Source organism: Neolamprologus brichardi, chromosome 10 (genome assembly GCF_056152115.1).
Source record: "Neolamprologus brichardi isolate AB-2024 chromosome 10, ASM5615211v1, whole genome shotgun sequence".
NCBI lineage: Eukaryota > Metazoa > Chordata > Actinopteri > Cichliformes > Cichlidae > Neolamprologus > Neolamprologus brichardi.
The window spans coordinates 20,322,006-20,341,400 of NC_142113.1; the positions used below are offsets into that span (position 1 = coordinate 20,322,006).

General features: G+C 40.7%; 1 protein-coding gene across 1 annotated transcript; it reads left to right on the forward strand.

Moving 5' to 3' along the window:
* The first annotated feature begins 88 nt into the window (after positions 1-88).
* unc119a2 (unc-119 lipid binding chaperone a2) lies at positions 89-19,361 on the forward strand. The gene is made up of 5 exons (XM_006784878.3): positions 89-761; positions 14,479-14,592; positions 15,218-15,317; positions 15,408-15,580; positions 17,435-19,361. Exons 1-5 carry the CDS (start codon positions 491-493, stop codon positions 17,545-17,547), a joined length of 771 nt encoding a protein of 256 aa, XP_006784941.1. The 5' UTR covers positions 89-490; the 3' UTR covers positions 17,548-19,361.
* Positions 19,362-19,395: the final 34 nt, after the last annotated feature.

Consider the following 19,395-nt stretch of genomic DNA (forward strand, 5'->3'; position numbering starts at 1 on the left):
AAATATTTTTTGTTTTTTATCAATCAGCTGTTTGTTGCGCTGATTGCCGCGCGCAAAGCTCGGTTGTAGCGCAGACTGTGCGCAGAAGCACGAGCCGGTCTCTGCGCCACTGAGACGCTCTCCCTCCCCTCCTCCTCCACCTCGTCAACGGCAACAGCCATCTGCCGCCTCTTTTAATTTCAAACCCAGCAGATTTCCCCACAAACGTCCAGCTTCACTTGACAGAACACAAACTGCGTTTGACGCTGTGGAGGACAGCTCGCTCTCCGCACGTATTGCGCTGGAGCAGGAAGAGAGCCGGGGCACATTTCGCACACGAGACTCCGTCTGCGGAGACAGGCTGTGGGAAAGACGAAGCGGATTTGAATTAAGCACCGGATAACAGGCAGCAACTCTGCATCCTTCGGTGAGGGAGGGAGAGGAGGGAGGCAACTGTTTTGTAGCTATCTTGGAAGCCCTGGGTTAGGAGAGGGGGGAGGAGGAGCGGAGAATGAGCTATTCTTGCACCAGCAGAGGCAACAGCCAGGACCCGTCAAGCGCTAAGAAGCCCGCCGGTAGTAATCCAGCCAGAGACGCCGGAGGCACCGACAGCGGCACAGACAGCACCAGTAACGGCAGCCCCAAGCAGACGGCGGCGATGAAAGTGAAGAAAGGCTGCAACTCGACCGACGTGGGGGTCCCGGTGACCACCGAGGAGCAACTGCTCGCCAGCACTGTGATCACTCCGGAGGATGTTCTTGGCTTGCAGAAGATCACAGAGAGTAAGTTCAGTGCTGTTGCTGTTGCTGCTGCTGCTGCTTGTGTTGGTAGGTGAGTGGGAAAAGGGGGACAAAGGTGCTCTTGTATGAGTCATGCATCACGTCATTATCGTGTCCCCTTATTTATGTAATCCATACAGGCCCTATTGAATAAGCGTTATTGATAAAGCGTCACTGGAGGTCCACTCTCCACTGAGCTGCTGTGTACGTTTTTTGACGATTTGTGCGCAGAGGAGCATTCAGCTCTCTCTGATGGCATCTCAGTCCTGCGACCTGTGGAGGTGCAAGCCCACCACTGTAATGTGGAGGTTAAGCAGTCGAGGTGGGTGAATGATGTGGTGCATGCAGACAGCGTGCAAGTGAAGATGTTGAACCGGGATCAAAAGAAAGACTGGACGACCCACTCTGCATTTTAATCTCTGTTAAATTAAGCAGGGCGTCTTAGCTGGAGACGTTTGGGTGACCCAGGGGTCATCATTCGAAGCAGTCTGTGTGGTTCCTCTGCTTCAGTAACCATGTAAATAAAACAGGAGACAAAGAAAAAATATCCCATGCCAGTGTACAAGTTGCAAAATGTAAATATGCTCTAACAAACAAGCTTAAAAAGAAGTATGAAAACTATATAAATACACTTGTTATAATAAGCTATCCCTATTGCTACCACTGTAATAAGCGTGTGCAGGCAGTATTTTGCTGTTTAAGCTGAAGCCAGTTTATAAATGCAGGAAACATCATGATCGACCCTGTGTAGTCACATTCGCCTACTGTTAGATGTTAGTCTCTTTAGGTACTTTTAAACTCATGTGCTTGTTCCTTTTCATAACCTTCTGATGAGAAATATGCTTATGACATTAGCCTATTATTTAATGCATCTGTTTTTTTTTTAATTATGTCCCACCTCTAAACATCCCAGAAGCAGGCAGGAAGCTCTTATGTTCACAAGAACTCCTACATTTATCACTAACTCGGGTTTTAGTTAGCTAACAGGTGGCAGCGGGACGTTTGACTATTTAAAGGCCAGTGTAATACCTCACTTACACAACATACTTGCATTACATGCTGAGTGTGATAACATGCAAATGCTCCGTGGGATGTTTTCACTGCTATTTTGAAACTTGCATGGGGATTTTTAGGCTCACCTCTGCATGTTCAGTTCTTCTCTATTTCTCTGAAAGCTTTCATGAGCAGCCCAACATTTCACATGCACCCGTGAGATGCCACAAGCAATACAGTGAGCGCTTGTCATTCCACTTCTCTCAAAAATATTCCTACAGTGGAGGAACCTCCACCTGTCTTCTTTCCCTGCTTTACTTTTCCTTATTTTCTTGTTTCGCATGAGATTAACAGAGGACGATAAAGCTGTAATGATGAATGGGTCTTTGCTTGTCCAATCCAATATAATCACAGCTTACTGAGCTTTGGGAACATCCTTTGGCTCATCTTGCTCACAGCCATCGAAAACTCTAGTAGTTTCTCTAATTGTCCATTATGCAGTCTATTATTAGACACACACTAGGGTAATTTCAGCTTTGTTTTGACTTCATCGAGAACACGTGTGCGCATCTTTGTGTTTTTAATCGGCAAGTCTGTGATCCCATAAGTGAGTGTGTGATGTCTTGCTGCACAGGGACACGTAGGCGAGCACCATAATGATTCTGACTCCCACGCCGGACCCCGTTATGGTCTTGGAAACTCACTTTCCTATCTCGCAGCGTCATAGCTGGAGGCAAGAGGAGGCATGTGTGAATCACCACAGCAACGTGGATACACGCTTGAGTCACTACAGCAACGTGAAGCATCTCCCCTTGGTTACAGCCAGCGGAGCGTGCATCATCTCTGTTCTCCCACACACTTCCTCCTTGCTCTCCTCGCCTCCTCTCCCATGTTAAACAGTGTAGGTGATGGATTGTACGGACAGAATCGGATATGCGTACACTCACGCTTGCTTGGCCTCGTTTTTGGTGGTCAAACCAAGCAGGAGACATCCTGTGCTCTCCTGAGATGTCAGTGCCACCGAGGCCCTTCTGTTGTTTTGTGACTTGTCACTATTTTTTTCTGCTGCTGCAGATTGTTAGTGGCTGAAATTGAGTCCCTCTCTAAGTGGCATGGCAAACCAGCACAGCCAGATTTAACAACAGTCTTGAGTTAAAGAGGTTTTTGTTGTTCTTGTTGTTATTGAGTGGTTTGAACCTGTTTGGAGCTCTGACATCCCACGAGGGGAAACTTCAGTTTGTAGCTTTTTTTTTGCAGCGTAAAGATGTCACTAATCGTTTTGCCCTCCATTCATAATCAAAGCAAGCTGCTGAGACTGATTGGGATTTGCATAGACAGAACGGGCTTTCTACCCAGTTGACTGATTTGATCCTGATTTTGTTCTTAACCGAATCCTAAACTTAATCCATCGAGTCAGCATGGAGCCTCAGAGTGGCAAGAAAGCCCCCCCTGCTGACACTGTGATTGTGTTTTGTCTCATGGGGAAGCAGCTAACTGCTATTTCTGTTGTTTTGTTTAGCTCTGAAATAAAATTGAAAAAACACATCATTTTGCAGCAAACATACTGAAAAACTGCCCAGTATTCTCTTTCCCAGCTTCTTATATGAGAGGATTTGCTGCATTTATTTGTATATCATTGGGAATCAAAATGCTGTATTTCTTAATTATTACTTTTGCAGTGTAAAAAGAAAGGAGAGAGAATATACATTCCTTAAATTGTCAGTTATTAAGTGATGAAAGTTCTTATTGGAACTTAATAAGAAGTTAATAAGTTCTATAAAATGTTGCAGCCACCAACATACATAACTGGTCTCTGTATTTCAACACTTTAATGTTAACATTTAGCCTCCTTCTTGGGTTTTTAGAGGGAGGCTTTTCATGAGAGGGTGACATGCTAAATTACTGTGCAATGCCAGCAATCAAGATCCATAAAGTTACTGGATGTAATGCACAAACAGACTCATTCAAATTAGAAATAATCTCACTGAAACTGAAGCACATGCATCTTAGATTGGCCACACCTCACACCAGGATATTGTAATGTAAAGATGTTTCTCTTAAAAGTGCAACAACAGTTTGAACACACTTTATTTCAGTGGCTCAGTGAGTGACTGTCAGCGAGGGGAGGCCTTGCTAGAGGCACATCTGTTGATCAAAGTGGGCACATATCAAACTTTAAGCTTCAGCAAAATCCAAACATCTACATGTATCACCAACATGTAGTTGTTATGAATGGGGACAAATTGCTATAAATGTGAACACGTTATTGCTGTAGGTGGGGCATTTTAACCTAGGTGTCTGTGAGGACTGACTGGCTTTTAAGGCCTCAAGTGGCCATTGGAGAAACTGCAGTTTTTGGCACTTCTGTGAGGACACTGCATACAAATAAACAGTTTATCAAAGTAACCCAGAACCCAAAGTCACAAAGAAAGGCAGCGAGTTGTTATTACACAGAAGCAGCAACTGCATAACGTCACAGTTTATTAAACCTAGTACACACCCATGCCATGTCTGTGGTTGCCAGGCAACACAGATAGTGTCACACATAAAGAAAGTTTTGTGGCTTTAAATTAGATGTTGTTGTCCTAAAATGAAAATTGTGCTTTTGTAATGTGTTATAGGTGCATTAATGCTACAAGTGCAACCACATATTAACAGGCTAATGTTATTATGTGGTTGCTAGGCGATACAGTTATGTCAAATACTTCACACGCATTGAAAGTTTTGTGTATATAAAGAAGTTGTTACTGTTGTGAAATTAAAAAGACAATGGTTTTAAAGAAGTTGAAGGTGCATAAACTTTGGTTGCTAGACAACCACGATATATGATATAGATAAGAACCCTCAGAGGCCTAAGGTATATCTGCTGTATTTTTCCAACATAATTAAGTGTTTGTTGATACAATTATTGAAACTTCACACTAATTGTTTTGGCTGTTACAAAAGTATTAAACTTTGAGTTTTAAGTTTATGGACTGCTTCAGTTTGGTGAGTGCAAACAATGTTATGGAAAAACTTCCTAAATAGCTGCAGAAATGTCTTTTTGGTTATTAGATGACGTGGATGATACTAAACAACATAAACCAGTCATGCCGACTGGAGTGAGTATTTGCTTTGAGTTTAGCAGTGGCAGTGTGACCGTGCAGAGCATTAGTTCGGTGCGGATAAGCTTGTTTTAGCTGATTGGCATCAGCTGTTTCACATTTGGGCAGCTCAATAGCACAGGCATTAAAACACTGACACCATTGTTACTCCGATGATTATACTCCTGTAAACAGCGTCCGTTACCTCAGCGCTCCACACCCAGCCTCCTCTGTATTTACTGATATTTTACAGAGTGGGTTTAATGCTCATACACATGTTATTAAAGGGGGTTAGCAAATGCTCAGGTGCTGCTTGGAGTCTTTGTGAACTTCCTCAAAGGCTTTTCTGCCACCCAATTTTTTTGATAACAACCACAAGAATATATTTTTAATGACTCTACAGGACTAGAATCATAACTTTAGTAAGAAAACAGTCTATTGTGCTGCTTCTAACGTTCTGTTTCCAGCTTCTCAGATGGGATGATTTTGCTGCTTGACTTTATCATATTATAGTAAATTGAGCATTTGAGAATTTTGGTCTGATGGAAAAACAAAATAAGAAGCTTGTTCTGATCAAACAGCCAATTAAAAAAGTGATCTGCATAGGAAAGATTGGGTGATTTGGCTTATAGTGCATCATTGTGGTTAATAATTACTCATCTATTTCCTAATAAATCATAAAAAGAATTTAAACGCCTGTGGCTGGATTTCAATTCTTTGTGCATGTTGGGGCTAATGTACATATAAGTTATTTTTAAGGGTGGCACAGTCGGGTGGTGGTTAGCAACATATCCTCACAACAAGCAGGTCCTGGGTTTGATTCCAGTGACTGGCTTGGGTGAAGTTTGCATGCTCGCTACGTTCTGCCGGGGCTTCAGCTTCCTACCCCAGTCCAAAGGCGTGCATGTTAGATTATCTGGGGGTTCTAAATTTTCCTTAGATGCAAATGGTTATCTGTCTCTCTGTGTTAGCCTGCGATAGTTTGGCAACCTGCCCAGGGTGTATCCTGAGTCTTGCCCAGTGACAGCTGGGGATAGGCTCATGCCCAACTATGACCCTGAACTGAATTTTTTATAACTGAAAGATTAAATAATACAGTTTTATAAACTTTGTCTCTGCTAAAATTGAATTTGACAGGAACTTTTTCACAGAAACCTGAGCGATAGTTCTGAGCATTGGTCGCTGTCTCATCCTGTGAATGACCTCCAATTCTGCAGCCAGTAACGATCTGACGTTTTCTGCACTCCAAACTCAGTGGAGTGGAATTGCAGCATGTGAACCACTTCCCCACTTGCTGCAGGTTTTCGTTTGAGTGTCTCTCCAACACAAAATAAAGACTGCCAATGTCAAATGACTTGAGTCAGTCAAACTGTAGGATACAGTCCTCCCTAGAGGATGAGTGGATGATGGGTTGAATCTAGTGTTAGGGTTTCTTATACAGACAACTTGGAGCCATTGAGCCATTAGTCAGCTCTATGCTGTGATGTTCATTCATACTCATCGATAGCACTAAAGTGGTTTAATAAGTATAACTTCCTGACTATCTTAAAAGGACTGACTGCACTGACATTTGACAGAAGCAGTCACAGAAATATGACCGTGTGAACCGGCCTGTGACCTGTGAAGTCTGACCGAGGGATGATTTGAATAAACGTTTTTATAACCCACAAGCTCTGTTAAACAGTCAGTGCTTTAAACAACCCACCTTAGTCTTTTGGTTTGTACTATTTTAAAAGTGCATCGGTGCAGGTGGGATGCAGTTAAATCCTCCGTACTATAAAGTTAAATGAGTTAGCGAGTGATGAAACCAGTCCAGTTTTGTTTGCCTGCAAAGCTCATTGCAAGATAATGAAGATGGGCTGTGTATTTAGAAAACATAATGCACACCTGTTGGTCATATGTTGGTCATATGTTGGTCATAGTTATAAAACATGCATTTACTTTAATACGTGTATTAAACAAAGGGTAAAATTGCAAGCTGTTATATTTATTCTGATTTTTCTTGTTTCCTGATTTTTCTTTTCTTGCATTTTACAGACTTTTAGCAAAATTAAGCTCGTTTACATCTACCGTCCCTGGGAAGACCAGATTATGTTTAAATAACCTTAATCACACTGTTATCAAGGTTGTAAGATATGAACAACATGGCTCACTTATGTTTACTACAATGTAGTACAATGTTTTTGTAAATACTACATATATAAAATGCATTTTATTTAGTATAATAAAAATGGGAAATAAGTGCCGAGGTTGTACAATTAAATATGACAGCTATGACCACCTTTATTCTTTAACACAGCCTGAACTCTTAGTGGGTTTTTCCTTTTATTTCATTAAGTAGTCTTCAGTAATACTTCTCCAGGCCTCTTGAAGGACATTCAGAGCTCTTCTTTGCTTCTTCTCTGCTTCAATATTGCTGGCTCTGGGGAGACCAATCCATGACTGATAGTGTTCCACTGTGTGTTTTTCTATCCAGACATGCTTTTACTGTACCAGCAGTGTGTTTCTAGTCATTGTCGAGCTGAAAAATAAAGCTGTTGCCAGTCACATGTTTTCCAGATGCCTGGTGGATGAAAATTTGATGGTATTTTTTCATTGATTTTGACAAGATCCCAACACCACTGGCTAAACTGCAGTTTTACAGACATCTGGAGACACTCAATGTTGTATCTCTCTCTTAATATCCTCCATACATACTAATGATGATAAATGTACACATTATGTAAGGAATAGAAATTTCACATTTGGATTCATACCTCCATCAGACCTGTTTATACTGATTTTAGATCCAGTTCTTGTGTAATGGCAAACCTCAGCCTTTTCTCCCTGTTTCCCTCCATTAAGAATGGCTTCTTGACAGACATCCTTCAGCTGAGACTATTTTCTGATGAGGGTGAACAGTAGAGGATCAACTGAAGGGCCACATGTATCTCTCCGGTCCTGTGTCAATTCTTTACTGGAGTTTTTCTTTTTTTTTAAAAGTAAGTAACTTAGAGATACTGCTCATCTGCTCATCACACAGTACTGTAGACATACTTTACACATTTCCAATAACCTCAGTCCCTCAGACTGAGTAATGATGACATGTCACTTTAGCACATCTCCTTCCTCTAGCTTCACATCTTTTAACAGATATTACATCATCACATTGCAGGTTCTGGTCATCTAACATCTGCAGTCTCTTTAGCCACTCGTCTCTTCCTGCCTTTCTCTCCACTGTCCTTACAGCACACCTGCTTTGTCACCCCAATCTCTCTCTCTCACACACACACAGTTTCAGCCCTGCCCCCTCTCTCTAATGATTAGTTGGATTTGCCTTCATACGAGTAACTAAACCGGATTAGTCCATGTGAGCTGAGTTGGGCCTAAGTGCCTTCCTCATCCCACCTACGTAACCGGCAGATTGCTGCTCACTAGAATACAAAGAGGTTGCTGTCATTTTCTTTGGCATTCACATGTATTATTATGTACTCTAAGTGCAGGATGATGCCCGATATTTTTTATGGCAAAAGCTTTTTAAGAAAAAAATGATTTTTATAAAATTTAAAACTTTAAAGACAAATAAAATGTAGCCATTCGAATATTTATATCTAGCATGTCACCCAAAAAAGGAAGAAAGTAAGCAGTTAGTTTTTGACTATTCTGATCTAATAATCATTGCTGTGCAGATGCACTGCGCAGACAACGAATGCATCTCTGTTCATGTTCATGTTTTTTTATGTGGCCTCTGTGGTCTGTCAGTGAAACAAGCAGCAACACATGAGAAAGTCTTCCCCCCCTTCAGCTGTTGCACAATTTCTCAACACTTGTTCTCTGAGAGATGATATGACATTTGTCACATGACCAACAATGACACATTAAACAGGCCTGTTTGCATGCTCGTTGAGCTTCTTCTTCTTTTTCGTTTTGTTGATTAATCATCGAAATCATTATCTATTGCCTAAGTTTTTAAATTTGTCAGTTTTCTTGTTGTGACATTTTTTGCTGTCATTTACAGGAAAAGGTATTTCAGTTTAACGGTGCTGTTTAAGTGCTGTGTAATGAGCAAGGGTAAAGAAAAAACATAAAATGGAGCGATCCATCAGCATCTAAAGAGGGACACGCTGAACTAGATACCATTATTAGGATCAGCTGTTGTGTTTATGAGCCTTTTTATGTGCCACTGATACTGGAAGGTTCCTTAAATTTGTTCTGTCCCAGTGTTAACTGGGTGAACAGCTAAAACAAGCTCAGGACTGTTTATTTTGGTGTAACTGGGCCACATGGCGCAGTATGTGTTGAACTGTGAACCTGACCCAGTCCAACTCGGAGCTGCTGATCTCTGCAGGGAATGTTCAGGAGGACAGACATCTGAAATCACCTTAAGTTAAAATTATTAAATTTGGAGCACTTCTCTGGTTTACTGTAGAAGGCATCTTTTTCTGTGTGTGTGTGTGTGTGTATACTGCTGATTGAGGTCACTTTGGTAGATTTGGTGTTAACTTGCTAACCTTGCTCTAGCTTTAAAGGCTTTTATTAAGATATTACACCTGAGTTTACCCCAGATTCCTTTTAATATTAAAGCAAAAAGTCATAGAGCAGTTACTTTGTTGGAGGTCTTAACAAATGACCTAACAGTTCCCATCTTCATAAAAACAATTCATCCTGTTTTTATGAAGATGCTGCTTTAAATAATTTCATTTTTCCTTTATCCATCATTAAACCTTTCTGGCACAACCGGGCCCACCTGTGAGGATATTTAATGGAAAACTCTCTGGGGGTGTGAGGTTTCCTCACTCCCTGAGGGCCAACTCTTTCTTGGATCTGTTGCTGCTCTCTGATGCAGTTGTTTCCACCCCCTGCTTGCTTTTTTCTCTCTCTGGTTTTGGTGTCTTTTCATGTTTACCTGTGGGGCAGGTGGCCTGGTAAATGTTAACCTTACCATGCCTTAACACAGCTTGAATTGTGGAGGGAGGGACATTGGAAGTATTTTGGCCAAATTAAGAAAAAGAAAAAGATAAACTATTTACAGTAATTTGATGTAACTCAAATAGTAGATAATATTGTGACACATGCATATTTTTGACAAATCATTCCAGTAAATTGTTTCAAATCCAGAGTGCCACTTCAGACCCCTCTGACCAAAGACTGAGTCAGCATTTCCTTTATGTTAGCTAACCCTGCAAGTGGGTGAAAATCTCAGCTCAACTCTTCCTCTACAGCCTTTTTTTCTTTTTCTTGAGTCTGAGGCTTCAGACTGCTCTAAATGCTCTAATTTGTTCTCTTTAATATTGGAGAGCAAATATCCTCAATATATGAGCATGAAAGCCCCACCCACCTGCTGGTCAAACTTAATATTTGCAAGTGGTATCCAATCAGAGCAAAGTTGGCCTGAAGAGAGAAGAAAATTAGCTTAATAGCTTGTTATGGATTGGGTTGAACTGAAGGGCTGTATATGATCAACGAGCATTGTTCCATACAAAGTTTTTCTACAAGAGTCCAAGAATAAAAATATAGATCTGAAAATGAAGTTGATAGATCCCCTTTAAACCCACGATTCCTAAAATGTGGGCTGGTGAACAAATGAAAGGCAATACTTCCAATCCAAACAGAGCCTGTTCACTGTGTGTATCTTTTCTAGTATTCATGTGTGCAGCGAAGCTGTAAAATAACATGAGGACATACTTTAATATTAGCACAAGGCATCATTCATGTGCACGAATAAGATGCACCTATAAGCAGTGGGAATAAGACACTGAACGCTCTGATCAGCAAACTTTTGTTTTGTGAAGGACGTGAAGTGAGAAGCCACTTGAGGATTTTGTTAAAAGCAGCTGACATTTAAGTTTGAGAAGTGGTTTGCAGATGAGTTTCCTGTTCCCAGCAGCAGAGCGAGCACTCAATGGTTAAGGTTTTTGTCATCTTCAGCACATACCATAATTCAGTGTTGACTGTGGTGACCACTTCACTTCACGCTTTGAATTCACTTAAATTTGATCAGTCGCACAAACGCAGATACGCACAAACTCTAAAAGCTTGGGACATGCTCTGTCTGGAGGTGTTCACAACCCAGAAGAAGAGCTGGCAGTGATAAACTGAAGTCTGCTGGCAGCTTCGTTTTTTCTGGGAGCAAGTTAACCTCAGATGGCTCTGTGTGTGTTGGTGTCTGTGTGTGTTTAAGGCAAAGTGAGATCATACACTTGTGAAAGGACACTGAGCCACAGACAGTCTCACACAACAAATCCATTGTCTTGCTTTCAGCCTCATTGTCCTCATGGGACTTAATTAGGAGGCTCAAAGGTAACTATTAGCAGTAGGTTAGCAAAAGGACAAGGACAACAGCAACTGTGGCACAACAGACTACATTATACATGTGTGCAGCACACACACAGACACACAAATGCAGATCTGCTAATAAAAATCCCACACCTTGCAGGCACAAATATTGCATGTTATTAAACAAAATTATGTGGTTGCTGGGAATGTTTATGCTAGTGTGACTGTTTCATGCGTGTGTGTGTTGAGGCGGTTTGGATGGTCAGGTGTTGCGTGGTACTAAATGAAGCCGGGTATGCAGAGTTGATGTGTTTAGAAGAGCCGACCTCAGCATTCAGACTGACAGAGTAGCAAAGGCATCACAGTGTCACAGTGAATAACGTCAGCTCTGTCAGGCGCGCTCACCGCATGCAGTAAATGCAGTTGACAACATGCTGCGACTTGGGGGTGAGGCTCTTCTTTGGGGGATGCTTCATACATAAACATGAGGAATAACACACGGGGTGCATTGTGAATAATCCTCCATTTGGGATTAACGTTAAAATAAACAGACTCTCAGGCTCCAGCTCAGTAAAGTTCTCATCCTGACTGCTCCAGGCCAACACGTTAAACCAGGTACATTCATCATGAAGTCACACTGGTGAACTACTACTGAGCTACTAGTAAATATGTAGGTTATTTTAGGTTGATTATTTCCTACTCGATTCTTTTATGTGGGGGCAACTTGTTAAACGTCAGTTCAAAATCTTTTTTCTTTCACTCTTCATTTTTGTTTGTTTTTTTACACACTACAGTTGTGAGCCACCCCTCATTCCTTCACAGCTGGATAGGAAAATGGGAAATAGGTCCAACGATTTAATAAAACGTGCAAAGATACATTGAAAGACATTATATAAGGTAAGATTTTAATGCATTGGCAGCGTGTTTAGTATCACCTGTCACTGTCTCTGCTTCTGTTGTCCTCCACTTGTCCAGTTTCCTCATTTTTATGAGGACACACGGCCTCTGAAACATGCCAAGTTTTCATCTGATAACTACGTTTTATGTCGTCAAATTGTTATCTTTGGCTATAGAAATGGGAGCAAATAATGTGTTTTTGCAACGGGTCGCAGCAATTTGGCTGTGGGCTAAATTGCCCGTTGTGTAGACAGAACACTGCTTCATCCTTTGAGTTAGGTGCCTTTTTATGCTTGAATGATTCATAGGTCAGTGTGAAGTGGCCTATAAAACAACACAAAACAGCATTCTTCTAGAAATGGTCAGGTGCAAGGACTGGACAAAAAATGAGTGAGAAAGCAGCCGATGTTTAAAGAAAAACTTTGAAAGACCTTCAGACCTGAAAACAATTTCCAACAACTGTTTTTTTGTTGTTGTTGTTTTTTTGTAGGTTGTTGCTCATTCAGTGGGCGTGTCAGAAGCATTACCTAAGTTATGCTCGGAATTAGCATCATAAGACAATACAGTGACTCACCTACCACAGGTGTAACATCTGTGTAACATGAAGCAGCATTCAGTGCGCCATTGTTTCAGTTTAAAGAAATGCTTTTTGGTCTGTTTGGTTTAAACATAGCTCTGGTTGTGTGGAAACCAGAGTTTAGACACAACTCTGGTGTCCGCTGACAGTGAGCCGGCCCTGCTGCTCGGAGGCACCATGTTTGTGGGAAACAGGCGCACTGAGTCTGTCTGCTGTTTGTGACTTAGAACTACTGTCCTACAGTGACCTCAAGCAAGGAGTTATTAGTCAAAAATACCACCTGATTCCTGCAGCTTACAGCAGGCTATGTAGCTGTGGTCCTGCTATTCTATTGTCCCTGTCTTCCTCCTCTCACCCCAACCGGTCGCAGCAGATGGCCGCCCCTCCCTGAGCCTGGTTTTGCCAGAGGTTTCTTCCTGTTAAAAGGGAGTTTTTCCTTCCCGCTGTCGCCAAAGTGCTCGCTCATAGAGGGTCAGGATTGTTGGGTTTCTCTCTGAATGTATTATTGTAGGGTCTACATTACAATATAAGGCACCTTGAGGCGACTGTTGTTGTGATTTGATGCTATATAAATTGAATTGAATTGAATTCAACTCATACTGCGTAAACTTTGAGTGGAAGCACACTGACCTCAGATGTGTTATTTGGTGTTGAAGATATCCGGCATTTCTAGCTGTCAGTGTGTTATGAAGAACAGCTGGTGGGCTGATTGGTCAGTCAGAGCTGCCTCTTCAGCGATTAATCATCCCCGAAGCAGCAGCAGTGTCCCCACTGTTTCACTGCAGATTTGAGCAGGCAGATGTGGTTGGCTTATTGTCAGCTGACACAGCAGATGAGTATGTGTGCATGTGTGTGTGTGTGTGTGTGCGTGCGTGTGAAAAGAGCATGCCCATCAAGAGAAACTGCAGAACATACAGCAACAAGTGCCGATCTGTTAAGATCAAACAAGGCAAACGCTGTGACATCTTTTAAACTTGCTGTGTGACTCTGGGTTTCTGTTTTGGCTCCTCGGGCCTTCAATGATCCATCCATTAAAAAAATTCCCCTCATCATACATGCAGCCGATAGGTAGATGTTACAGTTTCGCCTTCCCGTGGTATCAGATCAGCCAGGAAGCAGGAAGTGTCTGCTCTGCTGGGGAAGTCTAATAAGCACTGACACTGCCTGGTAAGGGCAGGAAGGATTAAGGGAATAAAAATAACTCACTTCTCTTTCTTACTGGGTGCTTGTGGGTGTTTGCCTGCAATTGCAATTGTGAGGAAGTGGCTCAGTTTTTTAAGACATTAGTCAGTTGCTAATAAGTAGAAACCGAGCTCTTGTAAATGATCCCTTTCAGTTGTGTGTTCATGGAGAAATGGCTCTAATAAAACACTTGAGATTACACCTGGCTGACTGTTGCAGTCCTAGTTATTATTAAAAGACTAAATGTTTAGTGTTTACAGTTATGCACCAATTCTCCAAAAGGCACATCACAAACAGTGGACGTGACGCCTAACAAACATTTACCAGCTACAGCCGCTTGTGTTGGTACACCTGTCAGTCAGCAGTCATGTTCCTTACTGCTTAACCTTAATGAAAATGAGACGGAAGCAGTTTTGTACCAGGCAGCAAACGCCCTTTTCTCTGTTCTAAAGTTCTCTGTGGTTTTAGAGACAAACTCAACTTGACCTGTGAAGACCAGCAGACTGCTTTTTTTGCACTTCTACACTGATTTTGTTTTACTGCCTTGGAGGTTTCAGGTTGATTAAAATAACCTTTTACTCCTAAATAAGATGAGGAAACACACAATCTGTCCTCCCCTTCCATTGCTACTTGTGAATTTTTAATACTCTCTGCTTGCTGAGTCTCAAAAGGTATTGATTTTCAAGATTGTCTAATCTATAACTATTCTACCTCCTTTCTCTCCCCCTCTCAGATTATTTGTGTAGCCCAGAGGAGAACATTTACAACATCGACTTCACCAGGTTCAAGATCAGAGACATGGAGACCGGCACAGTGCTGTTTGAAATCACCAAACCCCCGTCTACAGGTCAGTCATCTGTCTTTTGCATTCATATATTTCATTGTCAACTATTTATAAAAAAAGAGAAATTTCCATCATGAAATGCTGTAAAGCATATGAGTTTCAAACACTACATAAATATTTAAGAAATTGTTTGGAATACACTATATTGTAGCTACAGCTCTATAATCCCTTTGAATATGACTGTTGTGAGCTAATTAATCAAATAGAAATCAATATTGTTTATTCACCAGCTTCCAATCAGCAGCTCACGGGAGACATTACGTTATAGTTGTTGTTAAATACAATAATATATATAATAAATATTCTTTACATTATGAGATTTCAAAGTGAGAGCGTTGCAGGATGGGTTGATAATGTGTTTTGTACTTTCTGTAGTTTGAGTAGTGATTAGGCCTATTTACCTCTAAAAACAGAGTCAACCACAGCCCATCCTTTTAGAGGAACTAAGCTACAAAAGTAGGGCTCAAATTGAAGGAAGACAACAAAAATTATAAGATGCGTTAGGAAAACAAATCTGTCCTTTTTCTTTACCAAATACTACTACTTGGTGCCATTTCTATTAGGCTTCCATCTACAAAGGTTTATCTTGTACTTTAATGTGCTCCATGCAAACTGGTCTTCACTTCAGATAAAGGAAGTGAGAAGAGGGATATTGACCCAAATGCCGGCCGATTCGTCCGTTACCAGTTCACCCCTGCGTTTCTCCGACTGCGGCAAGTTGGAGCCACGTAAGTGAGAATGTGTGTGAATCTTTATTGACAAGGACACAGTTAACAAAGGAAAGAATGAACCTTGTCTGTGTATGTTTTTCCTTCCAGTGTTGAGTTCACAGTCGGAGACAGACCGATAGAGAATTTCAGGATGATTGAAAGGCACTATTTCAGAGAGAAGTTGCTCAAGAGTTTTGACTTTGAGTTTGGCTTCTGCATGCCCAGCAGCAAGAACACCTGTGAACACATCTATGAGTTCCCACCTCTGTCTGAAGACATCAGTAAGTCTGTGCACCCACTAGAATATAGGTCTTGTGGAACAAACAGCATGCACACATGCTGTTTACCTTCTTTCTGAACCTCCCTGAGCTTGGGGTTACTGGAGGTTTCTTCCTGTTAAAAGGGAGTTTTTCCATCCCACTGTTGCCAAAGCATTTGCTCAAAGGGAGTCCTATGATTGTTGGGGTTTTCTCTATTTTCTTTCTATTATTCTAGCATCTTTACCTTACAATATAAATCACCTTGAGGCAACTATTGTTGTCATTTGGCACTATATAAATTAAACTGAACTTTTAAGGCTTTATATATATATCATAGAAAATCATCTGGTCCTTAGCAGGTCTTAATCAAGTAAGAAGTTCCACGGGGATTATTAGGGCAAGGAGAAGCCAAGTGCTTAGAAAAAAATGCACTTGAATAACTGATGAACTGCAAGTATTAGCACCTCTATAAAAGCAGAGGTTTTTAACAGTTTGCAGGTTTGGGGCAATCAGGTGTGTGTTTGCGCAATGCCAAGGAGGAAATCAGCAATAATATCTGAGAAAAAGTTGTTGCTACTCATCAGTCTGGGAAAGAGTTTTAAGGTCATTTCCAAGTCATCATCTGAAGTTCATCATTCAGAAGTGAGAAAATATATTTACAAGTGGGAAACATTCAAGGGACTTGCTAATCTTCCCAGGCGTGGATGTCCCAGCATATTTACCACAAGGTGCAATGCTTAGATAAACTACAGAGAACCCAAGAGCAGCATCTCAGACTCTTTCACGGTAGCACAAGGCTTTTACGAGGCACTGCTGTCTGAACATGGGGAAAAAAATCCATAATCCTCAACCAATTTGAGCCACAGAGAAAATTGTTTAATTTTGGGTTAAGTTTTTTTTTTTTGTTTTTTTTTTTTTTTTACAAAAGAAGTCCATAAATCTTGTTCAATAAAGGGTTTGTACCAAAGTACTCTCAACTTAAATGTGAGGCCATCTGTCTGGTAGCTGAAACTTGGCAAAAACTGGGTCATGCAACAGAACAACGATCCAGAGCACAGCAGAAACTTTACAATAGAGTGATGGAAAACCAAAAGAATCAAGGTGCAACAATGGCCCAGTCAAAGTCCAGACATCAAAATCCTAGAAATGCTGTGGTGGGACTTTAAGAGAGCTGTGAAAAAACAAATGACTTCAAACCTCAATGAACTAAAGAAGAGTGGGCCAAAATGCTGTAATCTGCAATACCAGGCATTGGCCAGTGCGCTGGTCTGTTGGCCAGTGCCTGGTATGCCAGATTACCAGTCCAGCCCTGCTCAAAACTACAACTGGCAACCTCATGGTGGCAATAGAGAAGAAGCCACCAAAGCTTCCTGAGAATCAGGAAGTACCTGACAGTTTCGGTGCTCAGGAAGCTTTATCGAGTAGCTACTCAGATATTTAATTGTCATTTAAGTTGGGTGGGGAGAAAACATTCAAAAATACTTTAGCCTATCATGTATTGTAATGACATATAAACAAAGTAAATGACACAGTTTTAATGTAAGCAACATAGTGAATTTACTACATATTTGTCAGTCAAACAAGTGAATTAAGTGAACTCAGTGTGTCTTGAATACATATTTACCAGTTATTTATGTATTAAAGTCACATTATGTTTACTTCTTTCAATCATTTTAGAATGACAGCTATGCATCTCATTGGGTTTACACTTTTTTTCTCTTAAAACTACATACTTTATAAAATTTTTAGCAATTCAGTTGCATAATAGGCCCAATGAAGGTGTTGCTTTTACTTTTTAAAATTATTTTCTGTTCTGACCAGAGTAGATTAGGAGCCGGTCTTCTAAAAGCTGCAATGTTTTCTGTCTGCTTGCAGTCAGAGAGATGATCCTGCACCCGTATGAGACACAGTCGGACAGCTTCTACTTTGTGGACAATAAGTTGGTGATGCACAACAAGGCAGACTACTCGTACAATGGCGGGACGTAGAGGTGGCACGCTAACAGGAGTGCAAGCGGAGTTATGGACTAAACCCGAGGGGCGATCAAAATACACGTGTGGGGTTAACGTCCTGTTGATCCTGCAGTCCCTCTCCCTGTATCTCTTTCTCTCCCTCTTTGTTTTTCCTTCTGAGAGGATGCCGTCAAGAAAAGGCCCACACAGATGTGACACTTATAATCTGTGAGAGAGTGTGTGTGTGTGTGTGTGTGTAAGCACATCAAAGCCTAACAGAAAACACACACACACGCACTGATGCACACAGCTCGGTGTGGCGTTGCTGTAACAAAGTGTGTTTGTAACATGATAAACTTGCAAGTAAGCAACTTTTTAGGAATTATCAAATGGTTTTTGCTCTCTAGCCACGTCATGAAGTGAAAAACGAAAAAAATCTTTAATTATTGGTAGAAATTATTTACATTTTAGGGTTTAGAAACGCGTCTGAAAACGTGTTTTTAGGACTTAAAAACAGTCTTTTGGAAATCTGTTCTCAGATTCAGTGAGTCTGTGTGTTTTGTATGCGTGTGTGTGTTTGTATGTGCGTGTGTCTACCCTTGCTTTTAGCGTCTTTTTTATGATTGTCTGTGTGTATAAGTTTGAAGCATGATTCATTTAAATGTCAATAACATGACCATCTGGTTGGCAAAGTTCAAATAGATTTCCAAAACCGTTTAGTGCATATTCTACAAAGTAGGCAGTAAGTAGTTATTTTGTATTTATAATTCCCTCCCCTGTCCCTTTATTCCTTTTAGTTCTCCAGTCATGTGACCTGTATCAACCGTAGGACTTGTGTTTATTGTATCTGCTCAAAGCACAACATTTTACAACAATCAGGAAACTTATAAAGACAAACTGAGCTGATATGAAATGTACTTTGTCATCTGTGAAAATTCAACTGTACTTCCAGCCCCATGTTTTGTTGTTTAAGTGATAAAGAAAACTTTAGAGAGGTGCAAATTATGTGTTTCAAAAGAGACGAAAAGGAAAACATGGGTTAGCAAATGTTCATGTTCACCCTGAAATGTTCTGCAAAAAAAGAAAGGTAAGGAATGTAGCAGCAGCTACTTAAAGAACAGGTCACCCTTAAATCTCTTCCATTCTGTTGTTTCTTCCTGCAGTCGTTCTCGTCATGTCTTGTGTGATGCGGATATTTTCTCTTTCTCAGTTTTTTCCCCTGTAATATCTTATTTTCTGTCAAATTGTTTTCATTTAGAGACATACCAGCGATTTGGACCCAAGTATTGTGATCCGAACACAGGATTGCTCCATACTGTAATATGCTCACTGTGCTTTTTGTCTGTTTGTGCTGAGACTCAAGAGCAACCACGTAGTTTCCTGCATTTTTTTCCCCTCATCACACACTCTAATTTGATGCACTAGAGATTGATATTAGTTTATGTGACTGATGATTTTAATGAGTCTAAATTTAAAATGCAGTTAATTTAGACAGATACTGCATCGTATTTGCAAACACTCACAAGTCTATGAATAACAGGCCAGCTGAATCAAAGTTACTCAAATGTACCTGCTGGGTGTTCAGATTAACAGAGGAAATTGTGGATTGATTCAAACTGGCACTGCTTTGTTGATTTCGTCTTGCACAACAGACAAAGTATGAAACATTTATAATAGTTGTGAAATGAACAGGAGGGGACTCAGATTTGACTTAATCAGAGATTAAGCCAATTAACTTGAATGTTATTTAAAAAATGTAATACAGATATGTAGAACAGATTTATATATGACTGTGACTCGTGCAAATTATTTTGAACTCGGGAAGTTTTTGACAATACAAATGTTGGTGTGACTGAAAAAAGTAAAAATAAAAGATTTTGAAAT

Coding starts and splice junctions, on each gene's coding strand:
- unc119a2 (XM_006784878.3), top strand. CDS start 491: ATGAGCTATTCTTGCACCAGCAGAGGCAACAGCCAGGACCCGTCAAGC. Junction 15,318..15,407: donor CTGCGGCAAGTTGGAGCCAC/GTAAGTGAGAAT, acceptor TTTTCCTTCCAG/TGTTGAGTTCACAGTCGGAG. Junction 15,581..17,434: donor ACCTCTGTCTGAAGACATCA/GTAAGTCTGTGC, acceptor GTCTGCTTGCAG/TCAGAGAGATGATCCTGCAC.